General features: G+C 47.5%; 1 protein-coding gene across 1 annotated transcript; it reads left to right on the top strand.

The window, feature by feature from the left end:
* The first annotated feature begins 9606 nt into the window (after positions 1-9606).
* On the top strand, positions 9607-12639 carry LOC119316021 (protein BZR1 homolog 3-like). The gene is made up of 2 exons (XM_037590423.1): positions 9607-9816; positions 11563-12639. The coding sequence occupies exons 1-2, from the start codon at positions 9607-9609 to the stop codon at positions 12394-12396; spliced, it is 1044 nt and encodes a 347-aa protein (XP_037446320.1). The 3' UTR covers positions 12397-12639.
* Positions 12640-16378: the final 3739 nt, after the last annotated feature.

The following is a 16378-nucleotide window of genomic DNA, read 5'->3' on the forward strand; positions in this document are numbered from 1 at the left end:
GTGTTTCCACCGAGCCATGGTAGCTTGCTACTGCTCCGGAACACTTAGGCTGGCCGGCATGTGTCCTTCTTCGTTCCTGTGTCTGTCCCTTCGGGGAAATGTCACGCGATGAATACCGGAGTCCTGTTAGCCCGCTACAGCCCGGTTCACCGGAGTCCTGCTAGCCCAGTGCTACAGCCTGGATTCACTCGCTGATGACCGACACGTTCGATGCTGGGTCATGGATGCCTGTCCCTGTAAGTCTGTGCCACTTTGGGTTTATGACTAGCCATGTCAGCCCGGGCTCCTTATCATATGGATGCTAGCGACACTGTCATATACGTGTGCCAAAAGGCGCAAACGGTCCCGGGTTAAGGTAAGGCGACACCCGTGGGAATACCGTGCGTGAGGCCGCAAAGTGATATGAGGTGTTACATGCTAGATCGATGTGGCATTGAGTCGGGGTCCTGACAGCGTTGGTATCAGAGCTTGACTGCCTGTAGGATTACCAAGCCAATCCGGTCGAAGTTGAGTCTAGAAATTCTTTAGTTATATAAGGGAATTGATTGTGGGATGGAACGTAAGGCTCTTTTTACTCCTTATACCTTATGCCTTCTGATCTGAGTCATCTTAACTTTCCTGCGGGGTTAAGGAACTAGGCTTTCTCTTCTTTCTATCAGGATCACGTGTTACTAATCCGTAGACTTATAGATTGTTGGATTAAGCTTGAGTTCAGTTTCTACTACTTCCGTACGTTAACTGTTGATCTCGAAACCTTGATGTTGTGCTTCTGAGTGGTTATGCCACCATTTTTGTGAATGTCTCAAATCTTTTCTGAGCATTTACAGCCGTTATGTTGTCCGAGTTCTCAGGTTTCTAAACAGTCTGATGCACTTGCAAATTCCTTCCTCCCGTTTCAATGCTCCTTTGGGCCAGATTAATCACACAAATTGTTGAGTTGAGGTATTCTATTGCCTCGACCTTTATGTTGGAATATTATTATGACCTAGGTGTCTTAGGGGATCATCTAGTAATTTAGCCATGATTTGTGTTCCCAGTGTGATGATTCTGGCCATCATTCTCGAAAGCATCCCGTGATGCTACTTAGTAATAGGTATTCTGTTCCTGGGTTCTTGAACCCGAGATTCACTCTACCTACTTCATGTTGATAGTAATTGCTAGCGCCTTTAGGATATTAGTAACTTTTGCGATAGTCCTTGAAGTCCGTGGTATCTTCTTCCTCCAAATACCATGAACTACTTATGGCAGAAGTTCCTCGTTGAACTGAAATATCACAACAGGATTATTCTTGAGGAGTTCTCCATTCATAAATCGTGACTCTGCCAGTTCTACCTTTCTGCATGGGTTATCCGGAAGAAATATGTTGAACTTGGTTCGACATACTAATCTATGCATCCAAAACTCAGAAAATTATATGTTCCTTTGAGTTGTTCTCTTTAGTTGTCCTCTGACCCTCGCCTATCAATTGATAGTCAAGAGTATGCGTGCGTTCGTTTATCGATGCCTATTACTCTTGTGGTCCGTCAAGCCATTCTATCGTAGAATGACCAGGAGAAACAAACTCCAGTACCTCTTCCATATCCAGGATTGGGTCAAAGAAGTTGTGCTCCGCAGATCAAAATGCCAATCCAGCTTTTGCTCTGTTCTACCTTGGAGTATTACCATCTTTATATCGGGATTGTTATAGGAATTGCACACCATCCTATGAACTCTTGGTACAGTGATACCTCTTGCCATCATTGTTCATTCCTCGGTTCCTGTGTTATTGTAACCGGAATGCCGACAAATGAATCATGGCGTGTGAAATCAATACTGCTAGCAACTCTGTTGCTTGGTAGCTAAATGGACGATAACCTCATTCTTAGCGTGTTGATTATGGAATCGTCACCCTAAGATTGATTGTGCTACCTAGTCCCTATTCTGGTGCACTCCTTGCCCAATGAGTTAGGATTTATTTCAAGTCCTCACTCATTTGATCATATCATCTTGCCCTCAAAAGCGAGATTGTTCTCGAGCTTAGTAACATATCGGTGGTTCGTGAATTTTCCGAATATCTTCTCGAAAGTATCACCAGGTTGTCACCTGACTGTTATGTTGAGCTCGTGATCAAGTTGGTTTTCCAATAAACCACTTTTTCTCCAAGAATCGGTGTTAGATATCCCTAAGCTAGTTGGTTAAGCTAGACAACAACTTGGAGAGTTGGAAGATAAAAGCTTGTCTGACTTGGTTCGTTCCAAAGGGATATTCTTGTGTAGTGTGTGTTGGAGAAAGATGGTATCTTCATCAATTGATCCTTGAGACCAGTTGCTGGAGCTATTGTCTTGCCAAAACTTTGATTTGAGTATGGGCTATTCTCAAATCAAATCCGAACCAACGATATTCATAATGTTGTCTTACTCGTGGTTGATCCCTCGAGCATACACCACTACATCCTTGGTCTGACCAATGCTATCACCTTGTTCACCAAGTCGTGGAATTCCATCTTCATGGAAATCTCGATAATTTGTTGTTGAGCCCATCAACATCATTTTATCTTCTCCAGGATCTTGTTGAACAATAAGTTAGTGTTGGAAACTTTTGAAAGCATTATCTTCATGCTAGCTCATGAAGTATTTGTTTGATGAAAGGAGTGACTTCCTCTTATACACGTGCATTGGATGCAAGTTGCCGCCGTGGACTCGAGAAAGTCAATGTTGTTTCCTCTGGGATCATCCCAAATCAGTCATGCATATGTGCGAAGTATTCTGTGGTCTGGAGACTTGCAACCTTCATTCCATATGTGTCCCGAGCACACCAAGCCACTGACTGATTTGTTCTAGGAGAAGGAGTTCTTTTTAAGAGCTAACCCGAGCTTAATCAAGAACTTCGATATCCTCCATGATGGTTCCCAACCAGAATTCGGTAGTGTTTTATTATAAGACTACTTTGTGGTCATGCTTGTCTTGGACAACGTGTTCACATGTTTGTAGCAGAGCCAGCTCATGTTTTGGAGCTTGCTATCGTAGTTCATCTTCCGAGAATCCCGCAACGTCATCTCGTCGATTTGTGTTGCAAACTTTCATTTTTCTTCCTAGACCCGATGGGTCTGGAGTATTCTGACACCAACCAGATCTGAATCTCAGGCAGATATGATGGTTGGAACATTTCCCAAGAACTATAATATTGGTCCCTCGATAACCGGTAAGGTGGATGTCGTGGCCAACACACCCAGCCGGAAGACCCATTATTGTAGTATCCTGATTGAGGAAGTTGGCCACCTCCCCATAAGGATTTCGCAGGATTTACCTCCGTAGTTATTCCTTATGGATTCTTGTGCTCCCGAAGTCCGACCTTTTACTTGATGTTCTAGTTATCAAACCATATCTATGAATGGGATACACTAGCACATCAAGGAGAACATTAGAAGCGGAGTGCTAAATGTCTCTCGGTCGATCGTCCAGATTTTGTTCCTTGGCTCGCTAAGGTGAAATCTGAGAAAGTGTTATCCTCCTTTGCATCTGCATCGTCCATCACTATTCATCATGGTAGTATGTTGTGTTGTCAGCATCCTTGACACGGATGTTGGAAAACCTTGATGATTGTGGAAAGGCTCAAGTTCTTGAGAGCACGCACAAGCGCTAGGTGTTATCATCGGCACTAACTGGGATTCCTCTCGGTTTCCTCGGTAAGGCTATGACCTTTTCAAACAGTGAATTCACTCTCTATTGTTGGGTTCTTCCCCAGTTACCAGAATCATTCCCAGCATTTGCATTTTGTTCCCAGCTTGCACCGCCAATGTGCCATTCTACCATGGGTCTCTTCCATTTCCGGTGATAAGCAAAGTCATCCATTACGTTGTCTTCAACAAGGTAATCAACATCATCCAAGTCCGAGTATGCCATTCTACCGACCCCCTCCAAACGATCGCTCGAGAATTGCCTTAGGCTGGTTTAAAGAGTTTCAATGATCTCTGAATCAAAGGTAATTCTTTTTGCCACTTAAGGGGATATTTCTACGAGTCACCTTCCCTAAGGTGCATCGTTGTGGTATCATGGCAACTCAACTCCTCGCTACGTTGACAATCGTTTACCACCTTCCTAAGTGTGGAATTGTTGTCCACCTAGTGAACCCTCGTCATCCGTTTCTTTCCACCCCTCTTGATGTGTATCTCGTGTCTCAACCCGAGAGATGGTTCTATGTCTCATTCCGTGAGTAATCCTGAGTTGTTCGATCTTCGAGAAGATCGACCCTTCTAGAGTCTCCTTCTTCTCTCCATGTCATGTTGGCAGGATTTCTCAGAGCAAGACGTCAAGACAAAGATGGTGATCGAATCAACACTCTTATCGAGTGCACCTTGGATCGTGAAGATTATGTTAGTTGGCGTTCCCCCTTCACCTTACCCTACGCCTGAATCTCGAGACGAGATTCTTGTTTAGTGGGGGTGAGTTGTCACATCCCTAGCTGCTGGTAGTGCTCTAGGCTAGCTTCATGTGTGCATCATGTCTATATTTTCGAAACTTGAACTGAGGAATTTTGGAAGCCTCAAAAACTTAAATAAAAGAGGGGCAAAAACCCTAGAAATCTCATTCATTGCTCCAAAATGCTCTTCTTAAATGTTTGATAATTTTTGGTAAGGGTTCTGGTCCCAACCAAAATATTGAACATTTTTAAGGATTTATTTTTGGGACTTTGGATTTAATTCATTAGCTATTTGAATTTGAATTATATTCATATAATTAGAATATAATTTCAAATACCCCTGAAATATTTTATAAGCTTTTGGAAAAGTCCATCTAGCAATATAAAATATTCAGAGGAGTTTTTGGCATTGTTTGAATTATTTTAAATTCAAAACAGTGGCAAAATAAATCAATAAAATAAAACAGAACAGAAATAAAAAAAGAACAGAAGCCTACCTGGGCCACTTACCTGTAGCCCACCTAGCGCCCCACATGGCCCAGCAATGCGGCTGAAGCCCAGCCCAGCTCCGCCACCGTCTTCAACCTCTGCCAGTAGGCAGAGGCGTGTCGACGCGCCCGCGCGCGAGCGCCACGCCACCAGGCTGCCTGCCTGCGTCCGAGGACAACGCGACGCCGCGAATCCCCTCCTCGGTGTCGTCCCAGTCCGTCCGACTCGCTCACTCGATCCCCTGTTCTCTCCCTCGCCCTCCAGTCCCTTCCTCGAGCGCGACCGAACGTAGCCGTCGCCGCCGATGACGAGCACCGTAGCCATCGTGCACCCTAGGCCTCGCCCCGTGTCCAGCTGCTGAGAGAAGGTCTTCCTCATCTGCGCGCTCAAGATCAGAAGCCCGGGGCGCGCTGCATCGCCCTCAGCATCATCGTCTTCCTCGCCGGCAACCATGGATCCCCGCCGTCGATTAGCGCCAAAGAGGGCCTCCCCGAGCCGTCCGAGCTGCTCAACGACTCCGCTGTGAGGACTCCTTCGTTTTCCCCCTCCTCTCCTGCTCGTTCCCGTGCCGTAGCCGCCATCCCCGCAAGCACCGAGCTCCGGCCATCGCCATTGCCGGCGAACCTCGCGCCTCGGAGCTCTTCCACTCATTTTAGTAGCTCCCGCGTGCTCGCCCAGTCCCTAGGATCCCGATGCGCCTCTCTGCTTTCTGGCTAATGCGCTGCAGCCCTCGCGCCCGTGCAGCCGTAGCTCCGGCAGCCGCCCGGCCCGTCACCACCGCCCCTACACGCTGCCCCAGCACACACCGCGGTCACCACTGGATGCGCCGCATCGCGGGCTTTCTAGCGCGCCTAGCCGCAGCTCGAATCGTGCCCTGTGGGCGATTCCCGAGCCTCCGCCGCGTCTGGTCGTTGCCGGCGGCTAGACGCCGGCGGATTAACCCCGGTTGACCAGGGATTTGACCCCCCTGGGTCACTGACGTGTGGCCCGGCCCCTGCTAACTTTGGTTAAATTAATAACTAATTTAGTTAAGCCACTGACTCACTGACATGCGGGCCCCGCCCGGCTAACTAAGTTAGTTAGGGTTAATTTTAATTAGGTTAGTTAGTCCAGACACTGACACGCAGGGCCCACAGGTCAGTTTGACCTGGACGGCGCCCGTTGACCTGCTGACGTCATTATGAGGTCATGATGACGCAATAATTCCTTTCTGGAATTTAAATAAATCTTAAATGATTTAATAATTTCAGAAAATAGCTAAAACTTCTATAAATCATAGAAAATTAACTGTAACTCCAAATTAAATAATTTATATATGAAAAATTATCAGAAAAATTCAAGGAATCCATCTGTACCATTTTCATGCATGTTTGAACAATGTTTGTCCTCTGTTTTGGACAAAATAAATAAATGGCATTTAAATAATCACATATGGAGTTTGAATTTGAATCTTGGATTCAAACCAACTTCATTTAATCTGGTTTTAGTTGCATTAGCTCAAAACACATTCATTTTTGCCATGTCATGATCATGCATCATATTGCGCATTGCATTGATTGTGTTCCCTTCTGTGTTGCCGGTATTCGTCCCCTCTCGATAGACGTGATACCGATGATGTGATCGTTGACACTGATGAAGACTCAATGTTATCTTCAGAAGTGCCAGGCAAGCAAAACCCCCTTGTTCATTCCGATAAAATCCCACTCTTTCGCTCCTGCTCTCTTTTACTGCATTAGGACAACAACGATATATTTGTTACTTGATGCGGTAGCTGAACCCCTTTATCCTCTGCATGACCTGTCATTGCCACAGTAAATAGATGAAACCCACTAGCATGAGTAGGAGTTGTTTGAGCCCTGCTGTGCCTACTCATTCATGTTTGTTTGTCATGCCTGCTATTGCTTAGAGTTGAGTCAGGTCTGATTCATCGGGGATGAATCAGAGGCGTGTGAACATGTCCTACTGTGTGTGAACTAAGTGTGTGAACACGATTTGGTAAAGGTAGCGGTGAGAGGCCATGTAGGAGTACATGGTGGGTTGTCTCATTGCAGCCGTCCTCAGGAACTGAGTTCTGTGTTTGTGATCCATGATCAGTTACTACCACACATTGGGCTCCGGGCACTCCAAGCTCTCTCGACTTATTAATTAACTTGATCTCTGTCCAGGAGTTGCAACTAGTTTCTGGTGTTTGTAGGTAGTGTTAGTAGTCTATCAAGTGGCACCCAGTACAGGTGGGCTTGGGACAGACTAGGCACAGTGGCACGGTGTACCAAGTGGCACCCGGTTGGTGGGCTTGGGAACCCTGCACACATCGTTTGGGGCCATGAGCGACACCCCGGCCGGATCTCCTTACGGATGGAACCCGAATAGGCGATAAACCTGGACTAGAGACTTGTTCGGTTAGTCAGGTCGTGGCCGACTCCCTCGCCCGGCTTCCGCTTGAAGGTTGCCGAGGTACATGACGTGTACAGGGCGGTAAGTGGCGAGAGCGTGTGTGAAGAAGTACACCCCTGCAGGGTTATCATTATCTATTCGAATAGCCGGATTCCTCGGATATGGAAACTTGGACCCCTTGCATAGTTCATAGACAAGTGAAAGTGGATACTCTAAAATACGCAAGATAAGCGTGAGTGCTATGGATGGCGTTCTCGTAGGAAGACGGGAGCGGATCCATAGTGGTGTATTGGTTGGTGAATATGTGGACTCGTGTGCGCCACTTCAAAAGAGTTACTTGCAGTCGTAGTTCAGGATAGCCACCGAGTCAAAGCTGGCTTGCTGCAGTTAAACTCCTCCACCCCCTTGTTGATAATGATGCATATGTAGTTAGTTCTGATGTAAGTCTTGCTGGGTACATTTGTACTCACGTTTGCCTATTTTATGTTTTGCAGAGAGACTTCAGTCTCACTAGTAGTTCCGCTTGGACTTCGACGTTTAGCTTGATACCTCAGCTACGATCTTGTGCCCTCGGCAGGATCTGGTAGATAGTCAGGCTCCTCAGCCTTTTTCATTTATAGTTGTCTGTACTCAGACATGATAGCTTCCGCTTGTGCTTTGATTTGTATGCTCTGAGTGTTGGGTCATGAGACCCATGTTTGTAATATCTCGCTCCTCGGAGCCTATTGAATAATTACTTGAGTTGTAGAGTCATGTTGTGATGCCATGTTGTATCTGCACATATCGAGCATATTGTGTGTATGTTGTTGAAATGCTTGGTATGTGTGGGATCTGACTATCTAGTTGTTTATCCTTAGTAGCCTCTCTTACCGGGAAATGTCTCCTAGTGTTTCCACTGAGCCATGGTAGCTTGCTACTGCTCCGGAACACTTAGGCTGGCCGGCATGTGTCCTTCTTCGTTCCTGTGTCTGTCCCTTCGGGGAAATGTCACGCGATGAATACCGGAGTCCTGTTAGCCCGCTACAGCCCGGTTCACCGGAGTCCTGCTAGCCCAGTGCTACAGCCTGGATTCACTCGCTGATGACCGACACGTTCGATGCTGGGTCATGGATGCATGTCCCTGTAAGTCTGTGCCACTTTGGGTTTACGACTAGCCATGTCAGCCCGGACTCCTTATCATATGGATGCTAGCGACACTGTCATATACGTGTGCCAAAAGGCGCAAACGGTCCCGGGTTAAGGTAAGGCGACACCCGTGGGAATACCGTGCGTGAGGCCGCAAAGTGATATGAGGTGTTACATGCTAGATCGATGTGGCATTGAGTCGGGGTCCTGACAAGGTAGCATGGCATTTTTCTATTGAAACGTGACATTATTTTGTCTTTCAAAACATGGCAAAAAAATGATCATTTTTTGGAAAAATTTCATCAATTTGAAAATTATTCGTGGAATTTTAAAAGTTCATGAAATTTGTAAAAATATCATGAACTTGAAAAAAATTACAAATTCAATAAAAGCTAATCAATTCAAAAAACAAATCGTTGATTGAAAAAAGTTCATGAATTCAAGAAATATTCACGAATTAAAAAAATCATGAATTCCAAATTTTTCGTGAATTAAAAACAATTGCAAATTCAAAAAATTACATTAATTTGAAAAGGTTCACTAATTTTAAACATATTCACATATTTAAAATAGTTCATGAACTTGGAAAATTTCACGAAATTGAAAAAATCATGGGTTTAGAAGTTGGTTACTATTTTATAAAAATCGTAAATTTTAAATTTATTCATGAAATTTTCAAGAAAAAAGATAAAACATAAAATTCAAAGATTAAAAAGTGATGAAAATCCTCCGGAAGCTTCACAAACCAATGTGAATGAAGAATCTAACATCTTCACAAAACCGGAGCGAAGCACAGGATCCGAGCGCATTACAGCGAGACAGATGGCCAGCCCATTAGCAAAATAAATCTTCTACGCGATCTGACCACCGGCCACTCCCACTGATACCACGGGCCCACCATCCTCCTCCCAGCTGCAGCGCACGTGCCCGGGGCGATCGGCCATGACCGCCTTCCATACGCGGATCGCTTTAACTCGGCCAATTACTACCGCGCAAGATACCAACTCTGCCCCTCATCCCTCTACTGGACACGGGACGGCCTTCCAGGGCAGGGAGGTAAAATCGCCACCCGGGGCGTTCGCAGTGCCGCTTTTTAAGCAGAGCGGCGGGCGTGTCCTCCTCCAGTCCACCACACCACCTCGCGAGCTCCTGCTCCGGACTCTTGACGGGAGGAGAGAGAGAGAGAGAAAGGAGAGGGGGATGGCGTCGAGGGTGCCGACGTGGAGGGAGCGGGAGAACAACCGGCGGCGCGAGCGGCGCCGGCGCGCGGTGGCCGCCAACATCTTCCACGGGCTGCGCGCCCGCGGCGGCTACGCGCTCCCCAAGCACTGCGACAACAACGAGGTGCTCAAGGCGCTCTGCGACGAGGCCGGCTGGACCGTCGAGCCCGACGGCACCACCTACCGCAAGGTCCGTCCCGTCCCTGTCCCTCCCTCCGTGCAAACTCATCCACCTTCTCCTTCCTCTCCTCTGCCGTCTCGACGCCGTTTTGCTTCATGCATGCGTTCGTGCGCGCGGCTGCACGCGCGTGCATGCGTACGTGCATTAATTCTTGCCGAGCTGTGGAGCGATCTGATCCCGTCTCGTTTGGTTGAGCTCTTTCTTTTCTCGGTTCAGCGATTAATTCCTTCCGGATCGAGTGATTTCTTCCTTTTTAGGATGGATGGATTGAGCCGTAGATTTCTGCTCCTCTCAGCTGGTTTTGCTATGGTTTGCTTTGATTTCCTTTTCTTGTTGAAATTCTCTCTTCAATGCATGGTTCCTTCATGGTGCGGATGACCGTGGAATGAGCTGCCGATGTGCATGTGGGACAAGGCAAAGGGGAACCACACGCACATCATTACGTAAGTTTTTGTTTGTGTGCCTGTTTCCAAGCAAAAGCTATAGGATTGCAGCAATGCGTATTGGTTCTTTCCCCTTATTAAGTGAGGAGGTCTGTAAAGTTTTGTGCTTTCTCTTCATGATGAAGTTAAATCTTCCGCGATACTGCCGCTATAGCCTCGCTATAGTTGTTGGCAGCCTCTGCGCAATGCTATGGCCACCGCCGCGAAATGCTCCGAATATCCCGCTGAACGATCCAAAGTTCAGCAATAACGTACAGAAATCCTCTTTCCTGACCAGAAAAGTTTCCGCTATAGCCCGCTATAGTTGTTGGGAGCCTCCGCGCAATGCTATGACCACAACCGCGAAATGCTCCGAATATCACGCTGAATGGTCTAAAGTTCAGCAATAATCTACAGAAATCCTCTCCTGACCGGAAAAGTTTCCGCTATAGCCGCGATTGCCCGCTATATGACTGCTATAGCTGCGGAGAGAACCCGCCGCTAAATCATATTTCCCGTGATTTGTAGCTTTTTTTCTCCAAAAAATGTGAGGAAGCGGCGGGATTTTGCTTTTCTTCTTGGTCTCTGTTTCTTTTCTTTCTCTTGTCTTTTTAGGCAAGTAAGGCTGTAATGTACGAAAGCTCCTAGCTCCTTTCCCTTTTTCAGTTAGCATCTATGCTATGCATCGAATCTGTTCGCCGTCCAAACATTTGCCACAATCTTGCAAAGCCATGCTTTAGCAAGTACTCCCCCTAGACTCTTATATTTTTTATAGAGGAAGTAGTTGAAAATTTAAGTAGCCGTGCTTGGATGGAAGAGTTCATGCGAGAGAAAAGACGGTCATATATATGCAGGTGCAGTGCATGATCGAATATTTTCATCAAAGGAGCTAAGACTGTCAAAGAAGGCAGGGCTTTGATTTCAGAAGACCGCTTTGCAATACAAAAATGACATTCTAGAGATGAGCATGCTCTTTCTTTTTTTTCCTTTTCTCGTGCAATCAGCCTTTATGGAAGTGTGTCACCGCCAGCATTTGGCATTGTGACGGCTGTACTATAAAGGTGTTCAATGAAGATAAATGAATCTTCCTTGGCACGTGCCAATATTGTTCTCCTTCCGTCATCAGAAATCAGCTGGTATGAAAGGAGTACACACTATGCATGTAGTAACATAGACTAGGCTTGTATCTACATCTAATCCCGACTTTCAGAGTCAATTATCTTGTCGCGGTAAATATGCATTTGTCTTTCGGTAACACAATTGTAATCCCACACAAATGAGATGTAAAAAAAAATACACACACAATTGTCATACTGACTTATTCATTTTTCAGGGTTCCAAGCCTGTAACAGCAGAAGGTACCAACCCGATGGTCCGGTCGGGCTCCCCAAGCCCGTGCTCGTCGCACCAGGTGAGCCCGCGGGCCTCCTTCCCGACCTCCGGCACGTCCTCGCATACCACGCTCGGCGGCGGCCGCGGCAGCTGCTACGAGGGCGGTTCCCTCATCCCTTGGCTCAAGAACCTCTCCTCCGGCTCCGGGTTCGCGTCCTCTTCCAAGTTCCCGCGATACTCGCCCCACTCGTACTACTTCAGCGGTGGCTCCATCAGCGCGCCGGTGACCCCGCCGTCGGGCTCGCCGCGGCGCATGCCCTGCCTCAACGCGGGATGGGGCGAGTATCCGAGTGCCCAGGTCCAGCCTCCATGGGTCGGCGCCGGCGGCAGCGGCTACGATGATTACGCCTCTCTCCCCAACTCCACGCCGTCGAGCCCCCGCGGAGGCCAGGGCGTCGGTCCAGACCCGGCCGCCTGGCTCTCCGGCTTCCAGATATCGTCGGCCGGCCCGTCGTCTCCGACCTACAGCCTCATGGCTCCTTCGAACCCCTTCCGAGTCTCCGGGGAGATGGCAGCGGCCACCGCGAGCTCTTCGAGGATGCGCACCCCGTGTCAGAGCGGGACGTGCTCGCCGGTGGCGCTGGCGGTCCATGGCGATGTCCAAATGGGGGCCCGCGCGGAGGATGACTTCGAGTTCGGGAGCGGCGGGAGGCCGGTGTCGGTGAATGCGTGGGAGGGGGAGCGCATCCACGAGGTGTGCGCCTCGGATGAGCCTGAGCTGGACCTCACCCTCGGGCTCGGGAGCTCCAACACCCGCGCAAGCGCACTGAACTGAATCATCAAGGGAGAGAAGAGATCGATGGAAGCTACCGCCATAGGAGTTTCGTCAGATTTCCATTTTGGCAGACTATTTCCGTCCTGTTTACAGGATCCGAGCTTCAGTTTTGCTAGAACTATCGTCAAATTTAGCCTATCTTTTTGCGAATTCTCTCTCATTTTCTCTTTATACTCTTCTTAAGAAGAAAACATGGCAAGGGAAGGGAACCTGCATGCTATATGCTGTGAAACTTGATCATACTGTTGAATTATCAGAATCAAAGATATATGTCGATCGATTATGTTTGGCATTTTGGGTAGTGTTTCCTGTGATTTCCATCCGTACTTTTTTCTTCATGGTTCTTGCTCTTTTGGTGCAGCTGCTGATCGAAGTTATGAAACACTTGCTAGTTTCTTTCTAACAGAGAAGTATCTTCTTCTCCTGTTTTATAACCCCCTCCGTTTTAAATATAAGTATTTTTAGAGATTTCAATATTGAACTACATATGGATGTACATGAACGTAGTTTAGAGTGTAGATTCATTCATTTTGCTGCGTATGTAGTTCATATTAAAATCTGTAAAAGAAGACTTATATTTACAAACGGAGGAAGTAAAACAGTATCCTCTTCTTCATTTCATAGCTATCTTGTTTGGGAGCACCTATGGCTCAGGTGCCTGAATATTTTCTTTGTTTCAGTCTATTGTTCCCTGAAACGTTTGATTCACATCCAATGAAGTTAATTGTTCTGATTTAGTAACTTCCAGTCAATTCCAATACTCAGCCCGATCAACCAACGCCCAGCAGACAGGAAGTGCTACTATCGAAGCCCAACCAATCAAAGCCCAACAATCAACTACCCAGAGAGGTAAAAAAAAAACGATATTTTTCTTTGTACATGACCACACACTATACATACAAAACGCCCCGTGTACTTTTCCCTCTAGTTAGGGTTTTGTGTTCTCCCGGGGCGACTTTTCGCCGCCATCGAGGTTTTGCTCCCCTATCGCCGATCAACCCTCTCTCTCGCCTGTGCTTGCGCTGGGGGTGGCCACCGGGGCTGTCCCTACGCCTGTGTCGAGGGAGGAAGCGGCGGAAGTTTAGGGTTGCCCCACACAACCTGATCTGTTTTCTTCGGGTGAGAGATCTAATGGCGGCTTCCGGGGACTCGAGTTCCTTGGAAATCAGTGAAGTTGAGAAGATGATGAAAGAGTTGGGATTGAGAGAGGAGGACTTGGACGATGTGATCTTCGACGAGCAAGCTGCGCCGCCGGAGGGACCGAGATGGGTAGCCTTAGCTAGGGTTAACACCACGAAGAACTATAGCCAGACTTGGTTTTACAAAAACATGAGAGCGGCATGGGATATCGCACAGGAGGCTAAGTTTAAACCTCTGGAGGAAAACCTGTATACTATCCAATTCACTTGCCTTGGTGATTGGGAGAGAGTTATGAACGATGGCCCATGGAACTTTAGAGGGGACGCGGTGATTCTTCTGCCGTATGATGGAATCTCAAAGCCTTCCACTGTCAAGCTTGAGACAATCAAGAAATGGATTCAAATCCATGATGTACCAGACCTGTATGCTCATCTGGTGGCTCCGCTGGCAGCAAAAGTGGGAGAAGTTGTATTCTCAGAACCGAACTCACATGACTTTGTTGGCAATTTTCATCGAGTTTGGGTCAGCATCAGTGTCCATAAACCTCTAAAGAATGCGATATCTATGATTAGAGATGGGAAGAGACAGATATACAGAGTTAAGTATGAAAAGCTCCCGGACTGGTGCGCGGTTTGTGGCATGCTAGGTCACCTATATAAGGAACACGGAAATGCTATCCATCCTCCATCATCACTTGTGTTCAAAGATCTCCGAGCCAGCTGGCTATGCGTTCGGGTCGTGGCCCGGGCAAAGGCCGCAGCCAGAGGGGTGGACGTAGAGGAGGCCGGTCAGGGGGCGTTCAAGCGGCCGCTCAGAGGGAAGCTGAGGCGACATGACAGAAGAATATGCTCATAGTGCAGATCATGTTGGGGACCTTAGAGGGGTGGCCAGTGATGCGGATATGGAGGAGTGGAGCAGGAAGAGGAACGCGGGATCAGAGCTAGGGGCTAGAGGAACTACAACCCAAAAAATCTCTAAGAATGCAGGGGAAGAAGTGAAACCACTAGCAATTGTGCCGACAACTTTGACGGCTGTGAGTCCACACCGCATAGAGATCTGAAGAGAACCAGGAAGACGGAGGAGGACTCCGAAGGTGCAAACTCAAAAGTGAAGAATTTGGTGGGCTCCTTCGAGGAGCACCGCCGGGCCCAATGAGTGCGCTATGTTGGAACTGTCGGGGTGCGGGCAAAGCCGCGACAGTTCGAGAGGTTCGCGAGTTTGCGAACAAATTTGCCCCTACCCTCTTATGTATTGTGGAAACTCGGTTAGAAGGCTCGAGGGTAGAAGCTCTAGCAGGCACTTTTGGTTATGATAATAGTTTTGTGATTGATAGTCGTGGTAGAAGTGGAGGTATTGGCATTTTCTGGAACAATGAAATAAAATTGGAAATTCTTGGTTACTCGGACTACCATGTTGATTGTTCTGTTGAGGAGGTAGGTTTTGACCCTTGGAGAGCTACTGTTGTTTATGGCGAAGCGCAAACACACCTTCGATATAAAACATGGGTTACTTTGAAAAACATCAACACTTCTAGCAATCTGCCTTGGCTCTGCCTTGGTGATTTTAACGAAGTTCTACGTCCTGATGAGCATCAGGGAGTTGGACAAAGGAGCAATGCGCAAATACAGAATTTTCGTGATGCGGTGGACGTTTGCATGTTGCTAGATGTTGGTTATAATGGTCGTTTCTAGACATTTGAAAAGAAAGTGCGGGGAGGATCCTACACTAGGGTCCGACTGGATCGTGCCCTAGCCAATGCTGATTGGCGTGCAAGGTTCCCTCTTGCGGATCTGACTCACCTAATGGCAGCGTCTTCGGACCACTGCCCCATCCTGTTGCGGTTGAACAGAGAGCAGCCACGCAGCAGACAGCCGAAACCTTTTCGGTATGAGGTAATGTGGGAGGGCCATGAATCGTGGAGTGACACTATCAGCGCAGCATGGACGGGCGGAGGAATCATCAACAGAGTGGAGGATCTTCGGGCTAAATTGCAGGCTATATCCCTTGACTTGGGACGGTGGAACAATGAGACATTTGGGAACGTGCGGAAGGAGATCAAAAGGCTGAAAACGGAGCTGGAGAAGCTTCGGTCCGACCCAAACCGTACGTCTCCGTCCCACCTTGAGCTGAAGATCAACGGAAATTTAGTTGAACTTTACCAAGAGGCAGCGATCCAGGATTGAGTGGTTAACGTCGGGTGACAAAAACATGAAGTTTTTTCATTTGAGAGCGAGCATTCGAAGAAAAAAAGAATATGATAAAGGCCCTCCAAAACTCGCTTGGAGTCTAGACAGATGATCCAGATGAACTCAAAGCTATGGTGCATGATTTCTATAAAACGTTGTACACATCAGAGGGTGTAAACAATATGGAAGCAGTTCAAAATTGTATACCAACCAAAGTTACAGCAGAGATGAACGAATTACTTGTCGCACCTTACAAGGGAGAAGAAGTAAAGAAAGCCCTTTTTCAGATGTTCCCCACCAAGGCTCCGGGACCCGACGGTTTTCCAGCTCATTTCTATCAACATCACTGGGATCTTTGTGGTGCCGAGGTAACGGAGGCGGTTCTTAGGATAATACGAGGTGAGTGTTGGGGAACGTAGTAATTTCAAAAAAAATTCCTACGCACACGCAAGATCATGGTGATGCATAGCAACGAGAGGGGAGAGTATTGTCCACGTACCCTCGTAGACCGAAAGCGGAAGCGTTATGACAACGCGATTGATGTAGTCGTACGTCTTCACGGCCCGACCGATCAAGCACCGAAACTACGGCACCTCCGAGTTCTAGCACACGTTCAGCTCGATGACGATCCCCGGACTCCGATCTAGGAAAGTGTC

Source organism: Triticum dicoccoides, chromosome 6A (assembly GCF_002162155.2).
Source record: "Triticum dicoccoides isolate Atlit2015 ecotype Zavitan chromosome 6A, WEW_v2.0, whole genome shotgun sequence".
Classification (NCBI taxonomy): Eukaryota; Viridiplantae; Streptophyta; class Magnoliopsida; order Poales; family Poaceae; genus Triticum; species Triticum dicoccoides.